The following is a 22,907-nucleotide window of genomic DNA, read 5'->3' as shown; positions in this document are numbered from 1 at the left end:
CTCAAATGCAGCCTGAGACACATAACACTCATTAGCTGTGTGACTCTGGACAAGTCACTTAACCCCAAATTGCCTCACAAAAAAAAAAAAAAGACAATGAGACTGATCACCAGAAACCTTGCTATGAGCATAGTACAAAGGGAGGAGTGTTGGATTTAGAATCAGGGATAACCTTTACAAATTATTGACCTTAACTACCTCAGTTTCTTCCACTGTAACATGAGGAAAATAATAGCAATTATATCACATGTTACTGTGATGATCAAATGACATGACATACATAGAGCACTTTGCAAAACTTTAAATCTCTCTATAAATACTATCTACTATTTGTCTTGCGCATAGTCTTGTTTCTTGATTTAACTTGAATTAGTTGGTGGTTAAGTGAGTCATTGGGCCAAGAAAAATTTATCCCCTCATAACCACATTTATTATTTACTATGTGCAAGGCATTGTGTTGATTGCTCAGAATACACATATAAGAAAAAAAAGGTAGTCCCTGTCCTCAAGGAGATTATATCCTAAAATGGAGAAAAATAAGATATTAAAAAAAGTGCTAAAAAGCAGTATGGGGTAGGAGGGAAAAAATATCCATATATAAGGCTGAACAATGCAGAGCAAGGAAAGAAGTGAGCTATGGCTAGGCTGAGGACAATACTGGCAACAGTAGTTGTTTTGGGGGCACTTTGATTCTTTTTCATATCGGCGTTCCCAGTCCACAGACTGAATTTCACTCAGCAAGTCAATCGTTTAAGAAGTAAATTGTGTATGTTTGTGTGTGTGTGTGTGTGTGTGTGTGTGTGTGTGTGTGTGTAATCAATGTCATTTTCTGAGAGCTTTTCCTTTGTTATGCTGACGAGCCCCTGAAGTTTATCATAACCTGAAAATGTGCACTCAGTTTTCAGAAATCTGATAAATACAATATTTGGAAGATGGAGAAATTTAACATTAAGCTTGTTTGTTTCTTCTTAACAGTTGTTTTCTAGAGAAAAAGATAATTTTGTATTGCTCTTGTCATGCCTTGCTTCTTTGTTACCAAATAATCTTCACTAAAGAGAATCCCATCACTGACCTTTGCTCCATCATCACTAGCTTTATTTCCTGAATAAGTCAAGCATGTAGTTATTCTGATATTTTCTCTTATTTTAGTAACTTGATTGGAAACAGGTACACCTAACACTATGAAAGAAGGAATAGAAGATGGAATGAAAAGATCAGAAACCAAGTCGGCAATGTTATCACTCTTACTTTGATGATTCCTTTTGATTGGTGTTTATATTTTTACCTGAAAGTAGACTTCAGAAACACCAAATGGTTTAAGTCAGAGTGGGATTTGAAGATGGAAACACAAGTTGTATAATGCTAGGTGTGCCCAATTTTCCATCAGCAAAAGGAACATCTTGACCAATGGTATTTTATCAATAGCAGAGAGTTACTTTTCAAAAAAGACATTGGACTGCCTTTTTTTTTTAATGTCCATCTATTTTGGTAGTGATTTTAAATACTTAGTAATACAAAAACCTATATGCCATTCTCAAATGTAGCTTGGTATGAGTATGTTACAGTTCCCATGTGGAATCATTATTTTCACGAGACAGAGACCTATCATTTTCTAGGGTTCATGTGGATGGCAAGAGCAAAATGATAACATTATTGAAGAGCCCAGAAGCAAAAAAAAAAAATGACAGCTTTTTGTATTGTTCTGGGAAAAAAATGCTGAATCTCTGGAGAGAAAATAATCATGATCAGCTGCTGAAAATTTTAAAAGCAAGCAAAAAAAATAGTATAAAAGCTTTTTGGAGAGTTTTAGACGACTCTACTTATTTATAGCACTCCACAGAAAATGAGTAAAAATTGAGATGAAAGGTGGTGGTGAAACTAAAGAAACCAGGAGGGACTAGGTTGTAGTAAATGCTTTTTACTTGAAGCGCTGAGCTTCTTTATTTCTCCCCTTACTTATCTCCATATTTTATTTATCTCATTTTCCATTTGATGGACAGTGATGACAGATGTGAATATAGCTAGCTACTGAAATATGTAGAATCTGAAATAAATGGTCTGGGATAAGTCTTTGAAATAAGAAACTTTATTTCGTTTAGTCTCAACTGTTCAAAAGGGATTTAATTCCCTCTCCGCTTTTCTCCTTTAGTGGAGTTTCCTTTAAAAGTTAGCCTTAACATCCTCTGCCCTTTAACCACATTCTATTTTTGAGACACTGATTTTATAATAATATCCTTCCAGAAAAGAAGCATCAGTGCTTTGAATGTTGTCTCTGCTGCTATATGGGGCACATGTAATGGCTGCAATCCTGTTTCCGTGTCAAGATGCATAAATGATTAAGCATATACTGTAGAAAATGTGCAGGAGTTCTTCTTTGACACACAGTACTGAATAAATACAGATTATACCTGAGTTCCACAACTTAAGAGGGACATGGAAAAATTGGACGTGGTCCCAGAAAGAAGTGGGAAGTAGGACCTATGTAAAGGATTAAGGAAGTGACAGTGCCTTCTTGAGGCACTGATGTGACTTCCCTTAATACTCAGACTTCTCAACTCTTTGCAGTATTTGTCACTTATATTTGTAGTATTTGACCAGAGACTTTGACCTTTCTACCCTTGGATTCCATGGCACTACACTTTTCTAAGTCCCTTCCCAATACTTTTCCCCTTCATTATCAAGCATCTATTTTTCCCTCATCACTCTCCCTTGGAAAAAGAAAGAAAGAAAGAAAAACAAAACTCGTGTAACAAATAAGCACAGCAAGTAAAATAAATAATCATATTGACCATATCCCAAAATGTGTGTGCCATATTGTATAATTTAGTCCTTCACCTTTCTGTTAAGAGGTGGGTAGCATTCTTCATCATCAATCCTTTGGAATCATAGTTGATCATTTTGTTGATCAGAACTCAATATTTTTTTTTAATTATACGTTTTTTCTTATCTGCTGACTTTTCTTCCCACTTATTTAAACCATTTGCTTCTTTTAATTATTTGTTGCCTAAGTGTGGATGACTTTCTAAGTTGTCTTCTAAGTGTCTGAAACACATATTAAGCCTTCTGGTGATAAGCCTATCCCATTTGAACTTAGCCACTTGGTACAGTGGTCACCAAATCTACCAGAGTTTCTGCTTATTCTGATGGTTTAATTACACAAGGTCATCTCTAATTGCAGGGGGTGGCCTGAAGTTAGGAAGATCTGAGTTCAAATCCAGCCTTGGACAATTACTAGCTATGTGATCCTGGTCAAGTCACTTAGCCTCTATATGCCTTAGTTTCCTCATCTGCAAAATGGTCATAATAAAAGCATTTACCTCCAAAGGTTATTATGGGAATCAAATGAGATAGTAATTGTAAAGCACTTGGTATAGTGGCTGGCATGTCTGTGTGTGTGTGTGTGTGTGTGTGTGTGTGTGTGAGTGTGTGGGTGTTTTGTGGTGGTGTTAATTATTAATTACCTCAGATTAAAATTTTAGGAAAATTCCTCTTACAGAGTACTTTAAAGGCATTTAAAGGCATAGCAGGTAAATACCAAAGTATCTAATAATTACAAATAAACTGATGTAATTTTTCTCTATAATATTAAAGACATATCATCTCCACTTAACAACAAGCAATTTAAATGTTCCATTTCATTTCATTTAAATGGGAGTATTCCTTATATTACTGGTAGCAGGGTAGTGTCTGCATAATGTTCTTAAATGTCATTATGAGGAACCCTGAAGACTAGACCCTCTTCATGGTCTGCATTGCCAGCTAGAAAAATGCTTAGGGCAACAGCAGCTACTATCAACAGGGAGCCATATTAATTATTTAGAATGTGCCTCATAAGAGGAATCAACAGAGTTTATTACAAGTGGAATATTACTTGAATCAGGAAGGTTACTCTAGCTGTTATCATAATCTCTGTATCATTAACTTTCCTTGTTTAGAAAAAAGAGATTAATAACCCTATGAATTGTTCCTATAACTATGTGAATTATAACTGCATATTTTCATTATGAAAAGAAAAGTTGTGGTCCACCCAGCACCCCTTTGGAAAAAGCAACCTTCACACTCTGGAAAATGACTTAGAAATTAAACTATAAGAGTTTATGATAGTGACAGCATGAACATTTTAGACACAGTACTCCTACTCTGTTTTTCCCCCCTATCACACTGAACACTGCTCTCATTTCTTCTATTTTAATTAAGTTTTTGATGTTCTAAACTTTACAAATGCCAGTTAACATAAGTATTTCCACCTACAGTGATCAGAAAGATTGCACATAACAACAAAAATATCTACTATATACCTTTTTTTCCTATAACATAGAGAATGAAATCGTAGCTGCTTTTCCCTGAGTTATGATCATGAATTTTTCTGCTGTCTCGCTTTATAACTCTGGTTTCCTCTTGGCCTACAATGGACAACATCAGAAGTCCTGAGCTTCTTACATTACTTTTAAACTAAGCTACTGCACTTTTAATCTGTTACTTCATCCATCAACTAAATGCTAATAACTTTAACTCATAAGGTGTTGCTATGGAAAGAGCAGTGCATTTATGCCTATGAATCCATGAAAGGTATGTTAATATAGTGGATAAAGGGCAGGTCTTAGAGGCAGAAAGACACACATTCCATCCTATTTCTGGCAGAAAAGTAACTTTGGAAAAATCAATTAATTTTGTGCCTTAGGACTTGAGACTTTTCTTCTAAGTTATAGTGACATGATAGTTATGTGGGGAGTTTCAGTATCAGAGGAACCTCCAGGTTAATAAAATCATTGGTCCACACTAGAAAGAAAAAAAAAAGTGAACTCATGGCAAACTGTAAAGGCTAAAGAATGAACCCACAGGGACTTTTTATAAAGTGTTTTGCTTTGTTTTCCACATCGTGTTATAAAAATATCTCAAGTATCTGATCAAGTTATTCTCCAAGTTAGCAAAATCCAGTGGCTCCAAATTACTTATCTAGTATTATCATCCCTCACAACTTGGCCCTCCTGCATTTCCAAGCTTATTACACATCTGTCCTCACAAACATTCCAACCCAGCCAACCTCCAAACTCAGTTTCTGTTCTTTACTCGTGGCACTCTCCATTAGATGGCAATTCCTTTTCTTCTCCCATTAGAATATAAACTACTTGTCTTCCCTCATTAAAATGTAAATTCTCGGGGCAGCTAGGTGGCACAGTGGATAGAGTACTGGCCCCGACATCAGGGGACCTGAGTTCAAATGTACTCTCAGATCAAACACTTGACATTTACTAGCTGAGTGTCCCTGGGCAAGTCACTTAACCCCAATTGCCTTAAAAAAAAATTTCTTGGAAGGCTAGGACTTTCTGCTTCCAATCTTATTTCCAGTAAAGTGCCTGTCACTTATTAAACAATAAATGGTTGCTGACTAAATTTGATTCTGCTTCCTCTCCCTGGGTCTTTTCGACTAGCCCTTCCCCCTGCCTGGAATGCACTTCCTCCTTGTTTCTGCCTCTAAGAATACTATCTTCAAGGTTCCTTCTCAAGTGCCACCTTCTACATGAAGCCAAATGCTTGGTAATTGATTGACTAATTGATCTGGTTGTGCTTTTGAGGCAGATCACAAATTGTAGACTTAAAAAAAAATTTAAATGTGTGTGATGCTCAGAGCCATTAAATGATTCATCCAATTCACAGAGCAAATGAGTAGGAGAGAAAGGACTTGAACCCAACTCTTTCCAAAGTAGTACTCTATTCACTAACCAACCTGCTTTTTGTGAGAAACCTTTGAAACAATTTACCCACTAAATGGATGGTACCGAATGTTGTAAGTAAAACATGGCTGTTCAGTAGCCAAAATGATGCAGGCTATTTCTAGGATAGAGTGCCCTGAACAGTCTAAAAGAACCTAAAGCAAAGATTATAGTTCAAATATTGTTCATTTGGTAAAATGTCTATAAAAAATAAAATTCTAATGATGTGATAACTGAATTAATTTGGTGGTGCAAAAAGAGGAAAGCAAGAAAGATTAAAATATTGTTGCTGACAAGAAATTCAAACAAGGGAAATTAAGTTGCCTCTTCTTGGCTCCACAGGGCAGGCACATCATGGTCAAGTTTCATACATTGCTCCACCCGTTCACCTGGACTCGGAGTTAGAAAGACCCCCTTCTAAAGGTGAGTTTGCTTCATTTCGATTTTTATCATATTTTTTTTCTTTGTTAAGGGCTTCGTAAGGATAATACTGATGTGTACAATCAGAAATTAAAAGTCCTTGTGTTTTGTAAATTTTATTAATCATCAGGATTAACCTGTAGTTAAATTCCTCTTTTAGATAATCCTTCCTGAAAATCAGTGATCTCTTCAAATACTATCTACTTATTAAGCAATAAAACTTTTCTTTAAAAGTTATTAATGTATTTGCTTTTAAATTAAACATATTGTATATTTTAAAATTACATGTCACAATATTAGCCACATAATATTCAGCCTGCATAAGTTGGGGTAATATTAAAATATGAGATACTGCTTTCATGGATCCCTCATTATCATGTTATATATTTCAGACTATCAAAATAACTATTATTTCATGTGAATACTAGTCTAACTAACAGTTTTTAACTCCGCCTCAGGTTAGGCAGTTCTGAAGGGTTAATTTAGTTAAAGAAAATTATTATCCTCTGCCAGCCAAGCTCGTGATAATGAGCTTCTCCAAGCTAAGGTAGACCGGTACTTGTGCCTGCTCTCTTTTTAGATTGGTGGCTCCTGAATTAATGGTATAGGCTTCGGTAACTCTGAGATGTTTCCCTACTATGATTAGGTAGAAGAGCAGGTCTTTAGTGAAGAAAACGTTATATGGAGCTAAATACCCTTACGCAAGTGTATCATAGGCAAATATAGACCTACTTGCATATATATAGGTATAGAAGACATTTCCCATATATATATATATATAGATATATATCTATATGTAGATATATATCTATATATATATATATGGATATATATCTATATGTAGATATATATCTATATATATATCTATATATATATATATATATATATATATATATATGTATCTATATATATCCTCCTCATAATTAAATGAATCTGTGATTTCATCATCAATTTAGGCATTCACAACAACAAGAAAAAAAATCAACCCATCCCTGCTGGCACATACTGGGCGACTATTATCCATGTGCTGTTCTGAGTTTGCCAGAGGGAGTTCATCTAATATGTCAGGATCCTTCTTTGATTTCCCTTGACATCATGAGGATGACTCTTGCCATTTGATCAGAATGTGTATAGTCTAAATATTGTAAACTACTTATTAGTTTTAAGTTTTAAAAAATGAAGGATGAATATGGTGGAATTATGCTTGTGAAGGGAAAAAATGATTTTAAAAGCACGTTGGATAAGTATACAGTGCATATGACATTTACGTGTATTAAAGCATGGAAACTATAAGCTGAGATACTGGGATGTTTGATTTTCTATGAAGGTTATGAAATGCATGAAAGATTATTATAAGTACATGTACACTTTTCTCTTATTGCCCACAGTTGAAAGGTATACTGGGCTTGATTTGACTCAAGTGATGAGTCATTACCTCATAAATTGAGCAGAAAGCTCATCTTTCTGCCTCCCAAGAAGCATCAACCAACATTTTGCATAACATAAATGAACTTTCAAAAATTACTATTGCGGGTAGGTTTTAATTTTCTAAATACCAAAGATATTGGGACAGAGTTTTATGCTTCAATAATGTAAAGGACCCTCTTACACTTTCAAAATTGTATTATTCACTTTACCAAATAAATAAATAAATAAATAAATGAAATCAATTCCTTTTCTTTATTTGCATGTGAATGTAGTAATTATAGAATAAAAGCTTTGACCTTTCAGGGATGTGCTGGTTCTCAGTGCCTTCACATGAGTTCCCAATGTCATTGACTGCCCATATTCTTTTGTTTTGTTTTGTTTCAAATTCATTCCTATGTTCGGTTTCACTTTTCTGTCCATTATAGAAAACTTAGGATTTTTTTTTAATCAAGGACTATGATTTTGAAGATGTAGGGAATTTCCAGTGAGGAAAATCATTCTACCAATTCAAATTGCCAACTGTTTTGCAATTTATAACCTTAGAGAGATATTTAGGACAGCTAGGTAGTGTAGTGAATAGAACACTAGGCCTGGGGTCAGGAAGACCTGAATTCAAATCCAGTCTCAGATACTTTCTACGTATGTGATCTCAGTTTCCTCAACTGTTAAAATCAGGATAATAGTATTTACCTTGGAGGATTGTTACGAGGATTAAGTGAGATAATATTTGTAAAGTACTTAACACAGCTCCTGGCCTAGCATATAATAGCCTCTATATAAATTCTTATTTAGTTTCCCCCCTTCCTTAGAGAACACTCGTTGAGTGGTTTGTGTATGTTAATATGTCTTTATGCCAAGTGGTCTTAATCCTATACTAGGCTCTCTATCCTCTATGTAACATTATCCTAGTTTAGGAATGATGACTGACAATAGCTCTGTCATTGGGCCAAATAATCTCATCTAAAAGACACCCACCCTCCTCTTGTCTTTTGAATCACATATAAAAAGTCTTTCAGAAAACCCATTCCCTTGGGTTGTTTTAAATGATTCAACATCTTAGGGGAATTTAAGTAATATGAAAGTTTTACTACTTTCTGCTGAGATGCTTGAAGAGAAATGAAGTCACACAAGGAATACGTTTACTTCTTGACTTATTAACAGTAAGTTTATTTTTGCAACCTTAAAATTGTTTGTGCGTTGAATGGAGGTTTAACTACTTAGAAAGTAAGATGCAATGATGTAACTGACAAGTTATGCACATAAAGGCAACACTGTGGTCTAGTTGTATTGGCATAGAATTACTATTGGAGGTAGAATGGCTTGGAGAAATAAACAGAAAAGAATGTTAGGAGAGTTTAGTTCAATCCCCAATTTTGTCTTTGACTTGTATTGTGACCTTGCACAAGTTGGTTTTATTTGGGCCTCGGTTTCTTAATCTTTAAAATAGGAGTCCTGGACTAAGTGATTTCTGAATCTGTGAATCTATAAAATAAAATGGATAAATTTAAATGGCATTTGAGTTATCCTTTAGAATTACCTAACAAAATTAAATGATTGTTTTTCACGTTTTTCAACATGCTTTTAAAACAATTTTTTTCCTTAACATCTATTGAATAAGTAAGTTTTTAAAGGTGACTACTTTGCAGGACCACCTTATTTTGCATGTATTTCTGAGCTCTGGAGTCTGTTTTTAAAATTATCTCAACTTAGATGTATAACTTTAAATATATTTTTTTGAAAATGTCTTACTGCTTTATTGACACATCTCAAGAATCCATACCACCATCAGAGATTTATTCCTTTGAGTCAGGAAGGCCTTTTGGATTTAAAAAGAGACCCTTATTTATTTATTTGTTTGCTTATTTGCTTTATTTATTCATTTATTTATTTGGTAGGGATCACTATGAGAGATCCCTTCATCAGGAATCAGAAGACAAGTAATTGGGAACAAAGCCTTTGGGAATGTATTAGATGAAAGATGTATGTGGAAGGGACAGGATCCCAAGGAAATAGGAGGGCTGAAAAAGGGTACAGGAGAGTCAAAAATAAATGTAGTCACCAATTCCATTCCTTCTGATCAGATGGATGGAGGACTACCAGGCCTTACCATTTACCATTGCCTTCATGGCCTCTAGTTCCTCAATACCACTATCTTCACTATTTATGTAATCTAAGGATCCCTCAGCCTTGCCATCTGCCCTGCAACTAAACTTTTCCTTTCTTCTATGTATTATCTCCCTCCATTAGACTGTGAGCCCTGGGGTGCCTCCATTTTTTCTGGTGCATGCTTAGGAATTTTTAATAATTAATTCTTATTGGAATTACAATTTACCAAATACAATATATTATTGTTTTGTGTAAAAATACCTTTTTTATGTCCAAGCTGTCCGGCTATGTTAATACAGGTTTCTGATACATATAAAACAAATTCCATTAAATGGAGGGGAAAAACAAACACATTTTTATAACAAATGCATTTATATGTCCCTAGCAATCTAATGATATCTTTTTGATAAAGTATTTTTATAAAGTAATTATGTTGGTATATTTTTACAGGATAAAATAGTTATAGTAAACTTTGGCATTCTCTAATTATTGTGTGGGTATCTAGGTAGTGTCTGATGATATGAGTCTATTTTTTTTGGGGGGGGTAAAGTTTCATTGTTGCTGGAATTATGAACTTCTTTGCTCCCATCTGTGGCTTCAGTGGATTTCTTCTCCATTGATATGATCTCAGTATAATTTAGGCAAGATTACCAGAGTTGCCAGGGGTATAATTGAGTGTAGCAAAAGACAATAGTTGTTCAGCTGCAGAATGATGTGAAACAGAGTAAGTCAGTGTATAGAGTGCAATACTGAAAGACATACAGACTAAGGTCTCAGTGTGTGCAGAATAGAAGGAAAAAGGAAATAAGTTTGTGAGGGTAGAGAATAAGCTATAGAAAGTTGTGAAACGATGATCCTCAGAAAATAATCATTGGGAAGGGAATGCATAACCAAAAGGAGGGTTTTAAGTCAGATATATTCCCTTCATTCAAATATCAGTTCTTTCTAACAGTGCTGGGGTGGAAATGGAGGAGCTAATGTTACAAGCATTTCTCCTCTTTCACTTTCCCCTTTGTCAGCAATTCTAATTCTTGCTAAAGCTTTCTCTGAACCGAAATGTAGCCTTATTTTCTGCTGCTCATCTTGCTCTTCTCCCTAAATACACTGGTTTTTAACTTCATATGTTTCAAGATGCTAATCCCAAGTTATAGAGAGATGAATGGAAGCTACCTTATACTCAGAAACTTATTCAGTCATATTCCCTTAGTTTCATAGAAATTCATCTTTATAGCAGTGGAGTAGAGTGGAAAAAGAGAATGGACTTGGAGCCAGAAGATCTGGGTTCAAATCCTGTACCAGTTATTCTCCTAACCTTAGAGAATCAGCGAATCTCTCTAGACCTTGGTTCTGAACTCCTTCCCCCAATCCCTGCACAGAGAGAGAGAGAGAGAGAGAGAGAGAGAGAGAGAGAGAGAGAGAGAGAGAGAGAGAGTATTAGACTAGACATTATCTCCACCATTAGAATGTAAACTTCTTGAAGAAGGGGCCATTTGACTTTTGTACTTAGATTCCTCTGCTTAGCATAACACCTGGCACAAAGCAATTAGTTATTAAATATTTGTTGACCAACTTACTATACAACCTCTATTTGGCTCTTCCAAGTCTAATAGCTTATGAGCATATAAGATTTTCTATGTCACCAATTTGAAAACATGTAAGGTTTTTGTTGATTTATTTTAATTATTTTGAAATATTTTTATCACCTATATCTTTCTAATAATGTTATATGACTGTGAATCTTGGAGTACCATAGTCACAATAGAATCAAAATCTCAGAATTATTGATTGAATTCCATATGCTAAACTGGAAAATTCTAAACTGGAAAGATTTTTGAAATATGGGCCCAATGACGGACAGGCACCTAAGTGAAACACTGCATGGAATACTGGGCTTTGGGATCCAAAAGAGCTGAGTTTAAACCTACTTCAAATACTTAGTATTTTGTGACCCTGGAGAAGTCATTTAATTTCATTTAGCTTCAGATTCCACATCTGGAAAAAGAGTTGCCAGTTTGTACTATAATTTGGAGTGTCCACAACCAGAGTTCTCTTCTCCAATGAATTCACAGATTCAGACCAATAGATTACTTTATACTATCATGCTCCAATTCATCCTTTTTCCATGATTGTACTAGTGATTTTTCTGAAATCTAAAGAAATGACTGTCTCAATTACGTTTTACATATCGACTTTGTGTGTTTATATACATTTTAATATTGGAGAAACAATTATTTTTATAACTTCCCTTGTTGTAAAGACTTCAAAGCCTTCTTAAAGAATAATTGATTCACCTAATTTTCCAGTAGCAATTTAAAATATTTTTCAAGCCAATAAACAACAAATAAACATGTTTTTATGGTGCATATTTACAGAATTATCATTTTTCTCAATGCAAATATAAAAATTTTGTGAATTGCCACTTAACACACACAGTAAAAGTATTAACATCTCTGAAAGCCATGGCAAATTGCAGGGGCATAATAATTTACTGTACTGTTTTCCTTGTATCCTTTAAAATAGTCGGGATCAGAAGGAGAGCTCCATCCATTTAGGGGGAAGGGAGAGACCAGGGGAAACTTCTTGGAGGGAAAGATTTTGGGCATGCCCTATGATAAAAATCCTGCAATTGAGTTTACACAAAATTTATGTTTTAGTAAGTCATTTTAAATTATTTTTTCTTTGGATATCTGAATTTTTTTTCTTCATTTTTGGTAGGCTTCCCAACCTATTAACAAAGTTCTTAAGATTGGAAATTTGTTCTTTCTTACTCAACCTCCTCAATTTGTGTGGAGGAAAAATGATTTTGTGACCTAGAAGCATTTGTTTTCAAATTTTACCCTTCATTTGTAGAAAGTCTTAGTTTTTAATACTTGGGGTGGTATAAGAACTACATATATATATGTGTGTGTGTGTGTGTGTGGTGTGTGTGTGTGTGTGTGTGTGTGTGTGTGTGTGTATGGCAATTAAATAGTAGTGAATTATAAAATACATTTTAACAAGACCTATTATCTTCAACGATTGAATATTGGATGCTCTGATTTTGCTATACATAATGTTAATGACATTCCATAGATGATTTTGTGAATTACCACCACCAATGCATATCTCAGCCCAGTCAGTCATAAATACGGCAGTTAGGGGTAGAGAATATGACTGTGGTTTTATTAATATAGGAAACTCCCTGAGAGGAAACTCGTTCTACCAAAGCAGGTTGCCTTATTCTCTGCAATTTATTGTCTTATATACATATGTGTTGTTGTTGTTTAGTCATTTTTCAGTCATGTCTCTCCATGACCCTCTTTGGGGTTTTCTTGGCAGAGATACTGGAGTGATTTGCCATTTCCTTCTCCAGCTTATTTTACAGATGAAGGACTGAGACAAAGAGGATTAAGCGACTTGCCCAGGTCACGCAGCTAGTAAGTGTCTGAGGCCAGATTTGAACTTAGGAAGATGAATCTTTCTGACCCCAGCCGTGGCTCTCTATTCACTGCCCCATTTAGCTGCCCTATATACATATATACTTAGAAATAATGTCGCTTAAAACTACCTGATGAGTAAATTTGCTGGATGCTGTCCTTAAAACAATTTAATGCTATTATGTATGCCATTTGGTCCCATAATTTATGCTTGTGATGCCTTTATATGCATTCTTCAATTTAAAGATTTTATTACTGAATAAGGGTGTAAATTATAGTAGTTTGCTAGTGCATTAATGTCACAATACATTACAAGGTAATTAACCAAAACTGCCACTGTAAATAGAAAAATAGTCACAACCCTCACTATAAACCACTTAATAAAAATAAGGTCCTGAATCAGCATTCACCATTAGGATAATTTTTCTTTCTGCAGCTCTCATTAATCAAGAAATTTTTCTTTAAATTAGCTTCATTTTTGAAGTATTATTATTTTTGGATCTTCCATTAGGTGAATAGGCTTGTTACTATTTTACAGTTAATTTAATGAGATTGCTTATATATTTTCATTTGCAGATAAGTTCTACAAGGTTTTGTAATGTTTCCCCCAGTTTTTTCTGTCAAATGTCAAAACACAAGACATGTAGCACATGTGATTCTGTAATTATCCTTCAAATAAGAATTGTGTCATCTACTTAATGTGGAGAGAGCCGTCCCTGGGTCTCTGTCCCCTTCATTTTATCTTAATGAGGAATTTCCAGGTTGTTTCTTTTGGAGGTTGCTACTTCCACCAGTAGACTGATAATACTTCTGCCAGTAAGGGAGGAAGCGAACAGTGCTAGCAACTGGAATATTCTCCTTGTTTCCAAGCACAGATAGACTCGATTTATTAGAAGAAACTTATACTAACTGCCTTTCTCCATTATCATTCTGTAGCCAACAGTTAGGAGCCAAGCAAAGATTACTAGTTATAATATCAGTTAAATGAAAGATGATTATTAGCCAATGAACAACCAAGAACATAGTTTCTTATTTTAAAAAGGGTTTATTAATATTTTGGGGGTTTATGTCACTGCCACAATAGAATAAAATGCAACAGTAGTCTACCATCTTTCTACTGGGAGGAGAGATATATATATTTCATCAGCAGTAATCTGAAACTAAGGTTGATCATTTCATTAATATAATTTCTGATATCTTCTATACAGTCCAGTTTCTTTAGATGCCTCTGGTTTTCTACTTCATTGGAATCATTTGTAATTATATTGTTGGAACTGCATTTGTTGAGTAACCCTTATTCCTCTTAATATGAATTCCTCTCATATGTTCTTAATCATGATATCTTGCCTACCATTCCCCTCAGATTTTTGTTTTATCTTGAAGTCTGGGATATACTTCCCATTATACCTGGCAGAGAGGCAACTAAATGGCTCAGGGTATAGAGTGCTAGGCCTGGTGTCAAGAAGATGCATCTTCCTGAGTTCAAATTTGACCTCAGACACTTATTAGCTGTGTGACCTTGGGCAAGTCACTTAACCCAATTTGCCTCAGTTTCCACAACTGTAAAATGAGCTAGAGAAGGAAATAACACACCACCCCAGTTGCCAGGAAAACCCCAAATGAGGTCATGAGAGTCAGACACAACTCAAAACAACTGAACAACAACAATACCTGTCATCCCCTGCTTTCACTACGACAAATGGAAACATAGCATAAACACTTTTTCTCAGTGTCTCTTCCTTTCACTTTCATTTTACAAATCACTTATTTCTCAGCAGTCAAAACTAATCCAGAACAGGAATAAAACCACCACCTCTCTACCATTTGATATGAGATACTTTATATTTTTTTTCTATTTTTCTGTATTTTCATTTTATTTTGATATTTCATGTTATCTCCTGGAGTCATTAACTTATGTTTTGTCAATTCTTATTTTCAGAAAATCTATTGGGTAAGGTGTTGCACCTCTTGTAATAAGTTGTTAATTCTTCATTCAAATTTTTCCTCTTGAGCTCTCATCCCATTGATAATATAATTTTTAAGTCTTCCTTCATTTTCTTCAGGACTTCTAGTTGACTTTGTAGCCAAGCTGTGTTTTCGATTGAAACTGTCCTTGTAGATACTAGGGAGTTATTTTATTCTTCTGTGTTTGTGTCTTGGGCATCCCTGGCTCCATGTTTATTTATTTTTCTAGCTTTACTTCTTGAATTGGGACTTCATGATAGAGCCAGTCTCTGGGCACTTCTGGAGGAAACATTGGGTCTTTGTTCAGTCCTGATCTATAATGATCCTGTCTCCTCTTTCTCTGGGTATTGAGCATTGTGTTCTTCTAAGATCTCAGGTCCAGCTCAGTCAAATAAGCTGTATGTTTTCAGTGCTTTAAGCAATCTCAACCTGGGCTTGATCTGATCATTTACATTTCTACCCTCACCCCCATCCACTAGTCTAAGCTTTGTAGGTTCCAGACTCCAGTTGGTGATTTAGGTGACCTAGCTGCCAATTTGACCCTTTTTGGAACTCCAGTAGTTCCGAGCTACCGGCTTTAGCTCCTATCTGTAGCATAAGCCCTCAGGTTCCCTGACTTCCTATTAAGTCCCATCTAAAATCGTGTCTTCTACAGCAAGCCTTTCCAAGCCCCTCTTAATTCTAGGGTATTCCCTCTGTTAATTATTTCCTTTTTATCCTGAATATAGCTTGTTTCTTTATACTTGTTTATCCCCTCAAAAAAGAATTAGTTTGTGAGCCCCTGGAGGACAGGGATTGCCTTTTACCTTTTTTTTTTTTTAAATATTCCCTGTCCTTAGCACAGTGCCTGGTACCTAGGAGGTACTTAATAAATGTTGATTAATTGGTCCACACTCCATATCCTAGAGCTGGAAGGCTTAGCCCCATGATCCTGCTCTGGGGTCAGAATGAGGCTTATTCCTACACTGAATGCGAAGCAATGGTACACAGCCAGAGGCCCAGGTCCAGTATTTTGGAAGGTTCTGGGATCTAGTTTGGTATAAGAGTAGAATAGGTCCAAGCTCTCCAATACATGGCTGCTCTCCTGCTTCTTTGAGTTTCATCCATATGCACTCCACCATGCTTCCATCTTCAGGTTTATGGTTTTCTATACATGAACGTATATGTTCTTAATATAGGATGCTACCCTTTCTATTAGTTCTTTTGAAAAAAAGAATATCCATTTCTATATTTTAATCATGAGTTTCATCCCATCAAATTTCAATGATACCTTTGATATTGTATTTATTTCCTTCTATCAAAAGTCTAAATTCCTTCTTATTTATAATTCTAATACTCCATACTGGTATATGGACATGTGGGACAATACTGTTCCCTACCCTCTTTTTTGTTAATTTTTCCTTTGGTTTACAGATGATAAAATTGAAAATTTGAGTTAGGTTTTAAATTTCACACAAACAGTTGTATAACAATATATGGTTTTTACAATGATACAAGTCCAGTTTGCTTAACACAATACATTGGTCACTCCAGGGATTAAAATTCTATTTATGAACTGAATTATACTAAACATATACACACAAGGAAAATATTTATAAAGTTCTATACAAGCAAATGCTTCTGGTGATTGAAACCACATTCAAAATTAAATAGAACAAAGATCTAAAATAGAAAGTCAGAAGCAGTAGCACACACTCTTCTTTATCTAAAGTAACCATTTTGAAATTAAATAAGATGAGAATTCACTGGAGCTGAATGATTATGAATAAATTATATGTCATCATTGTATTTTTCTCCTATTTCTCTAGTGCAATGTTTTTCTGATTTCCTTCATTTGTAGGTTATTTGAATGGGCAAGACTACCATGTAGATCATTTTCACTCATGCTTTTAAACTGAGATCATTATTTAGAATAAATTTTTACTAGTTTTTTTTAATGTTTATTTTCTGGTGTCTTTAATGTAGATTTAAATCTTCAATAGAATATGTTCCTTAAAAAATCTAACTCTGGGGCAGCTAGGTGGCACAGTGGATAGAGCTCCGGCCTTGAAGTGAGGAGGACCTGAGTTCAAATCTGGCCTCAGACACTTGACACTTATTAGCTGTGTGACCTTGGGCAAGTCACTTAACCCCGATTGCCTTGCTGCAAAGCAAAAAAAAAAAAAAGAGAACTTTTGTTTTCTTGAAATTAGGACCAGCTCCCAACAGTATTTGAAGTCTTCTGTGTGGTCTCTCATAGTTCACACTTTGAGAAGAAGTGCTTAAGAGAGAAATATAATCTACTGACAAAATAGCATATTCTTATTTCATTCCATAAGGTGAACATGATACCCAATGTTCACAGTATTACAGAAGGGATAAGGAGGATAAACTGTTTTTTCAAAGTTAAAAGTTATAACCAACCATCAGAATTAACATCTATTATCAATATGACCTAGAGAAATATGATCTGGTCATTCACAATGTAGTTGTCTTTTAACAATCCTATGTTCTTAATTCACGGAAGGATGTGTTTTATTTCCTAGAGAATAAATTCAGTTAGATACTCAGGGACATCCTATCAGATAAGAGACAGTTTTGGCCAAGGCCAAGACTATAAGTCAGGAAAACCAGGGTTCAAGTTTTCCCTCTAACACATAATGACTGTGACTTTCATAACATTCATTATCCCATAGCAAACTATCCCATAGCAATAAATCCCAATACAATGAAAGTCACAGCTTAAGCCATTTCTTTGTTCCTTCTGCTACCAACAAACAGACACAGACTGGTGGGACCCCTTTGTAGCAGTCTCTATCCCCTTGGGAACAAAGACAAGATGTGGATTACGTGTATCAGTTCCAAGAACCTCAATTCCAAGCACCTAAAAGATGCATATGGTCATACAAGGGATGATTTAAAAAGGGATGTCAGATAATAAAGCAGGAGAAATTCTTGATTCACAAGGTCCTGGATAAGCAGCCTGACTGGGAAAACCATACCCTCCCAAGCTTTGTAATAATTTATCTCGGCTAAATTTAAGCAGTTGACTAGATCAAATCACCCATATCAGAGGCAGCTGTGCCACTGGTCTTCAGTGTCTCCAGCTAACTGCCGTCCACAGTGGTAGCAGCTGATAAGAATAAATTTGAACTGTACTGTTTAAGAAATTACAATCCTTATACTACATGCATGCAGTCTTACTTTTTTTTTTTTGTCCTTACGTATTGACCAACCAGTAACACTGGTTATGATTTCATGATGGCAATGGCTCTCATGAAGTACATATGGATTTTTCACACCCTGTCCAGCTTCTGTCAGAGCTTGACATAATTTCCCTATTATCGATCCTGATACATTTGTTTCTTTGAAACTTAACATCTCCATCATTTAATGTAGAGCATAATATGCCATTCATTCACCTTGTTTTGTTTTGTTTTGTATTAAAGGTATTTGAGTATGTATCACATCCCCTCTACATGTAGTCAGGGACATGTCTATTTTATTTTCATAAAACGATTTGACTTTTTCTACCGTAAGAAGGTCTTGCCCCGGGTCGTTCTGCTACCATGCTGCAAAAAAAAAAAAAAGGACTTCAGAAATTTGTCAGAAAACCTCATGTCCATTCTTTTCCTATTTTAATGTCATTTCTCTAGTAATTTTGATGACTGGCATATAGGCCACTGGCATAGTGGTCAGAGTGCTGGTTTTAGAGTCAGAAATAGGTTAGAGCCAGACTAGGTTCACATCCCACCTCTAACTCTTACTGGCTCTATGTCCCAAAATTTCTGGGCTAGACCTTATATCTTTTAAAAATTATTTTCTTTGTTCCCAATATCAGCAAAACTTGGCTTTCTGTTATCATTGAGCAATTATTTCAGAGAGGCAAGAAGACATGCTGTATTTAGTTAAGACATAGATACACTATGTGCTCAATAATTGGGATATTAGATATTAGTTATTGAGGTATTAGTTATAAGCATAACTGTACAAAAGGAATCATACATTCAGGTATGTAAAGATAAATCCAATTTACATACTATATAAACTATGTTTTCATATAAATTAGAGAAAATGTGGGTGGAATCAATACAAATTAAGCCATCTGGGTAACAATTGAAAACAATTTACAGGTCAGATTGTAATACTACATACAAACAGCCATAATTAGGGAAGGTTAAGTAAGGTTTTACACAAGGTACTAAAATTTAAAGGGACGTACTGACAGCATCTTGAAATAACTGAGTTTAATGCCTAGTTAACAAGAATAAGAAGTTCAAATAGGAAACTACCAGATAGTACTTCTTTCTTTCTCCTCTACCTCTGAATAAAAATGTAGGTGAGCTTCTTCTCAGCCCTTTTCTATCCGACTTTCTCCTAGTATCAGTCTCCTGGTGTCTCCTAGCCAAACATGTGACATTTGCTCCACTCCAAATGAACGTCTTCCTTCTTGCCCTGAGCAAGCAGCCTTTTAGGCAACTAACACTTAAGGAACTGTGCTAATCCCTAGGCATCCAAGGAAAAATAAAAGGGCAAAAAATCCCTACTCTCAAATATTTACCATCTAATGAGGGTGGCAACATGTACATTAGTATATACAAATGAACAAAACAAAACTGTATACAAATAATAATATAAAGGATAAAGTGAAGATAATCTCAGAGAGAAATCACTAGATTTAATAAGGGGGATCTGCAAAGGTTTCTTGAAGAAGCTAGGACTTTATCTAGGAATCGAAGCCAGAAAAGTTAGGAGCAGAAATGAGGAGAGAAAAGTTATCAGTTATGCCTGGGTAATATAATCAGTAAAAATTCCCTGATTTGGGAGATGGAGTATGAGCAAGGAGGCCAGTGTCATTGGCTCATATAGTACATGGAAGGGAGTAAGGCACATGAAGACAGGAAAAGCAGGAAGGGTTCAGGTTATGAAAACTTTAAGAGCCAAACAGAAAGTTTTATATTTGATCCAGGAAGTAATAGGGAGCCATGGAGTTTATTGAATAGGGAGCATAACATGGGCAGACCTGAACTTCAGGAAAATCAGTTTGACAACTGAGTGGAGCATATTTTTGGTATTCCTCAAGTGTAAGAATTTCTAGCTGCAGCTCCCTCAAATATATTTAATGCACCCATTGACCAGGATTCCCAGACTATTTAATTGAAGCTCCAATTTGTTATAGGCTCATCAGTAATAGATTGCGAGCAAGAGCTAATGAAGTGAACAAAAGTAAAAAAAAAATGCATTAAAAATGCTGACTGATGAATGAAACCTAGGTTCTGGCTTATACTTTTTATGGGATCAGTTATATTTTGAGAAGGATTTTTTTTCTATCATTCTTGCTAAGAATAAACAGTATTACTATTGTAACTTTGACAAGATTCCAAGAGTTGTTAACATTTGCCAAAGGCCACATAAAAACTGAACAGTACTGGGATTACAACTAACTTTCCTGCACTAGGGTGCTACGTAGAAATTTCACGTTCAATTTAATACTAGAATTCAAGAACAGTTGTGGAATTCTTTGAAAATTTGTGTATATATATACACACACACACACACACATACACACACACACACAGAGTTAGGCAGTGTTTAATTTCCTTCTTTCAGTCTGCTGAAGATGCACACAATCAATTTGAAGGAAGTTTGTAGGATCTTTGGCTTTTAGGTAATTGAATAGGTCCCTTGGTCACTGTGCAGTTACTTCAGGATAGAATTTATTTAGAAAAACATAATAAGTGAATTTATTATTATTATTATTATTATTATTTATTTATTTACTTCTTAACTGAGGTCGATCAAGGATTCTCCAAGAGCCTGAATAGTATCCCTGCTCTCCTGTGTTTAGATTCTAACAAATGGAGTCCAGTTTTTAGAGCAGGCCACCTATTGTCATTGCATACTATGTTTATTTTGAATTCTTGTACTTCGTTTCAAATGTATATGTTCGTGTGTGTGTGTGTGTGTGTGTGTGTGTGTGTGTGTGTGTGTGTGTGTTCCTTTGATAAAGGCCCCTTAAGGGAGAGCTCCCTATTAGTCAAAAACATTCTCACAGAGAGAACTCAGAGTTGTAGCTGAATCATAGGCACATAAAACCTTGTGTCCAGATGGAAATGTCAAAGCCTTGTGCTCCTACCTTCAGATTTTATGGAAAGGTAAACCATTCACATTTGCTGCTGCTGTGTTTCCCTATTATATAAAAAGTGATGTTAATATTTTAGAGAGGGTAGCCTCCTACAGGTAAACCCTTAGAGAACCTCATGTGGTTGAAAATGTGACAAGTCCCCCTCTCCCCCTCCCCACAAAAAGAAAACAAAAAATTCTGCAGAAATTAAATATTGTCCTTTATAGGTTAAACTATTACATGATGAACTTGGAAATGGCTGTGACCACCTACTCTGGAGATTTTCTGGAGTGCTTCATTTTGCCCTTTATGGAACTGTATACTGTGACATTGTTGGAACTTGTCATTTTCCCACCTGGCACAGGCAACAGCTGGAGAATGGAATCATTTATGATGACCTACACTCAAGCAGCACTAATCTGAAGTGAATGTCCTATTAAAAACCATCTCCCAGCCCCCAATTCTGTTAAACTAATCTAGGGTGAAAGAAGAATGTAATTTTGTATTTAAAACCAAAGCTTTCTTCCTCCTCAGCCCTCCCTCCAAGTCTAATATTTTTGGCCCCACATTTAACTTTTGAGATATTTATAGGAAGACTATCTGCTTTAAATGAGCAGATGGGGGAGACATAAGACAAGCTGCTAAATTAATAAACATGTGCAGCGCTTTATCAGTAAAGGAACCCACTTTTGGCATTTCTTCTCAGTGATTTGTATGGCCTATCACCATCACACCTGGTGCAGGGACAATAAATGATCGCTTAATATCCAAACAATGGGCAAATTCCTTCCATTACAACTTCATTATGTCAGAAATAATCATCTATTACTAGATGTCAAATTCATAATTTATGTCCAGTTATCCTGCGGAACAGTGTGCACAGAAATGAATGGTCCATTAACAGAAAGGAGTTTTTAACTGTAAATTTCTTTCTCCCAATACCTGTTTCATCTTGGCATCAGAATTTAATTTCAGTGCCCTTTCTGGACTACAGAAAGGAGATTGTTTTATTTATATTTATGTAATTTGAGAAGATGGCATACAAATCATATGTGGCTTCAACTTTTACGGTATATATCAGTTCAATTATTTTCAGTCACTTTTTTTCCCTTTAAAGTATCAGTGGATCTTATTGTATTATTTGGGATCGTGCATTTTTTAAATTTAATTTTTTTTTCCATTTAAACCAGTGTTTTGCATCCACTAATTCATAGAGTAGCACTTGGCTAAAACAAATGTCTGCTGGTTCACAAACCTTTTTATTATCTAAGCTCCTTATTTCATAAATATTAACAAACAAACTTCCTGCCTTTGTCCTTGGTATTCTTTATTATTAATATTATTATTATTATTATTTACTGCTCCTAATTCCCCATTTTTCGGTCCCCAGTTCCCCTCCGAACTATGGAGAATGGAGAAGTCTACATATGTCTGCCAAAGGAGTTCCATAAATCACTTGCAGCTAGTCAATCTCAAAATGAAGGGGTCAGCCATAAAATTATGACAATGGAAAATCGGAATGATATTCACAAGGAGAGTTTGTTCATTCCCCATGTTTTTTTTTTTGTAAATCATCAGTAAATAGGCCACCACCCCAATCTTACTACACTCTTCTAATCTTGAACCCATGAAGAACCAATTCAATTCTATACTCTCTCCTCTACTGTCAAATTCCTTGGCTCTACATCCTATTACCAAACACATTGTATTAATCACCAACCCTGAATTACTTCAATCAACCATTTCCTTTGCTCC

The 22,907-nt window shown here is 35.3% G+C and overlaps 1 protein-coding gene across 8 annotated transcripts in view; it reads left to right on the top strand.

The window, feature by feature from the left end:
• ADGRL3 (adhesion G protein-coupled receptor L3) overlaps nucleotides 1–22,907 on the top strand; it is a 943,202-nt gene that overhangs the window by 656,808 nt on the left and 263,487 nt on the right. For all 8 annotated transcript variants that reach the window (XM_078148809.1, XM_078148806.1, XM_078148805.1 and 5 more), the window contains one exon: nucleotides 6,057–6,137. In XM_078148809.1, the coding sequence (XP_078004935.1) occupies nucleotides 6,057–6,137 (81 nt within the window). The remainder of the gene's footprint in view (nucleotides 1–6,056; nucleotides 6,138–22,907) is intronic.

This window comes from Phascolarctos cinereus, unplaced genomic scaffold (genome assembly GCF_003287225.1).
Source record: "Phascolarctos cinereus isolate Bilbo 61053 unplaced genomic scaffold, phaCin_HiC Scaffold_9;HRSCAF=440, whole genome shotgun sequence".
Taxonomy (NCBI): domain Eukaryota; kingdom Metazoa; phylum Chordata; class Mammalia; order Diprotodontia; family Phascolarctidae; genus Phascolarctos; species Phascolarctos cinereus.
Note: the sequence above shows the minus strand (reverse complement) of the source record. Positions and strands in the feature narration are given on the sequence as shown.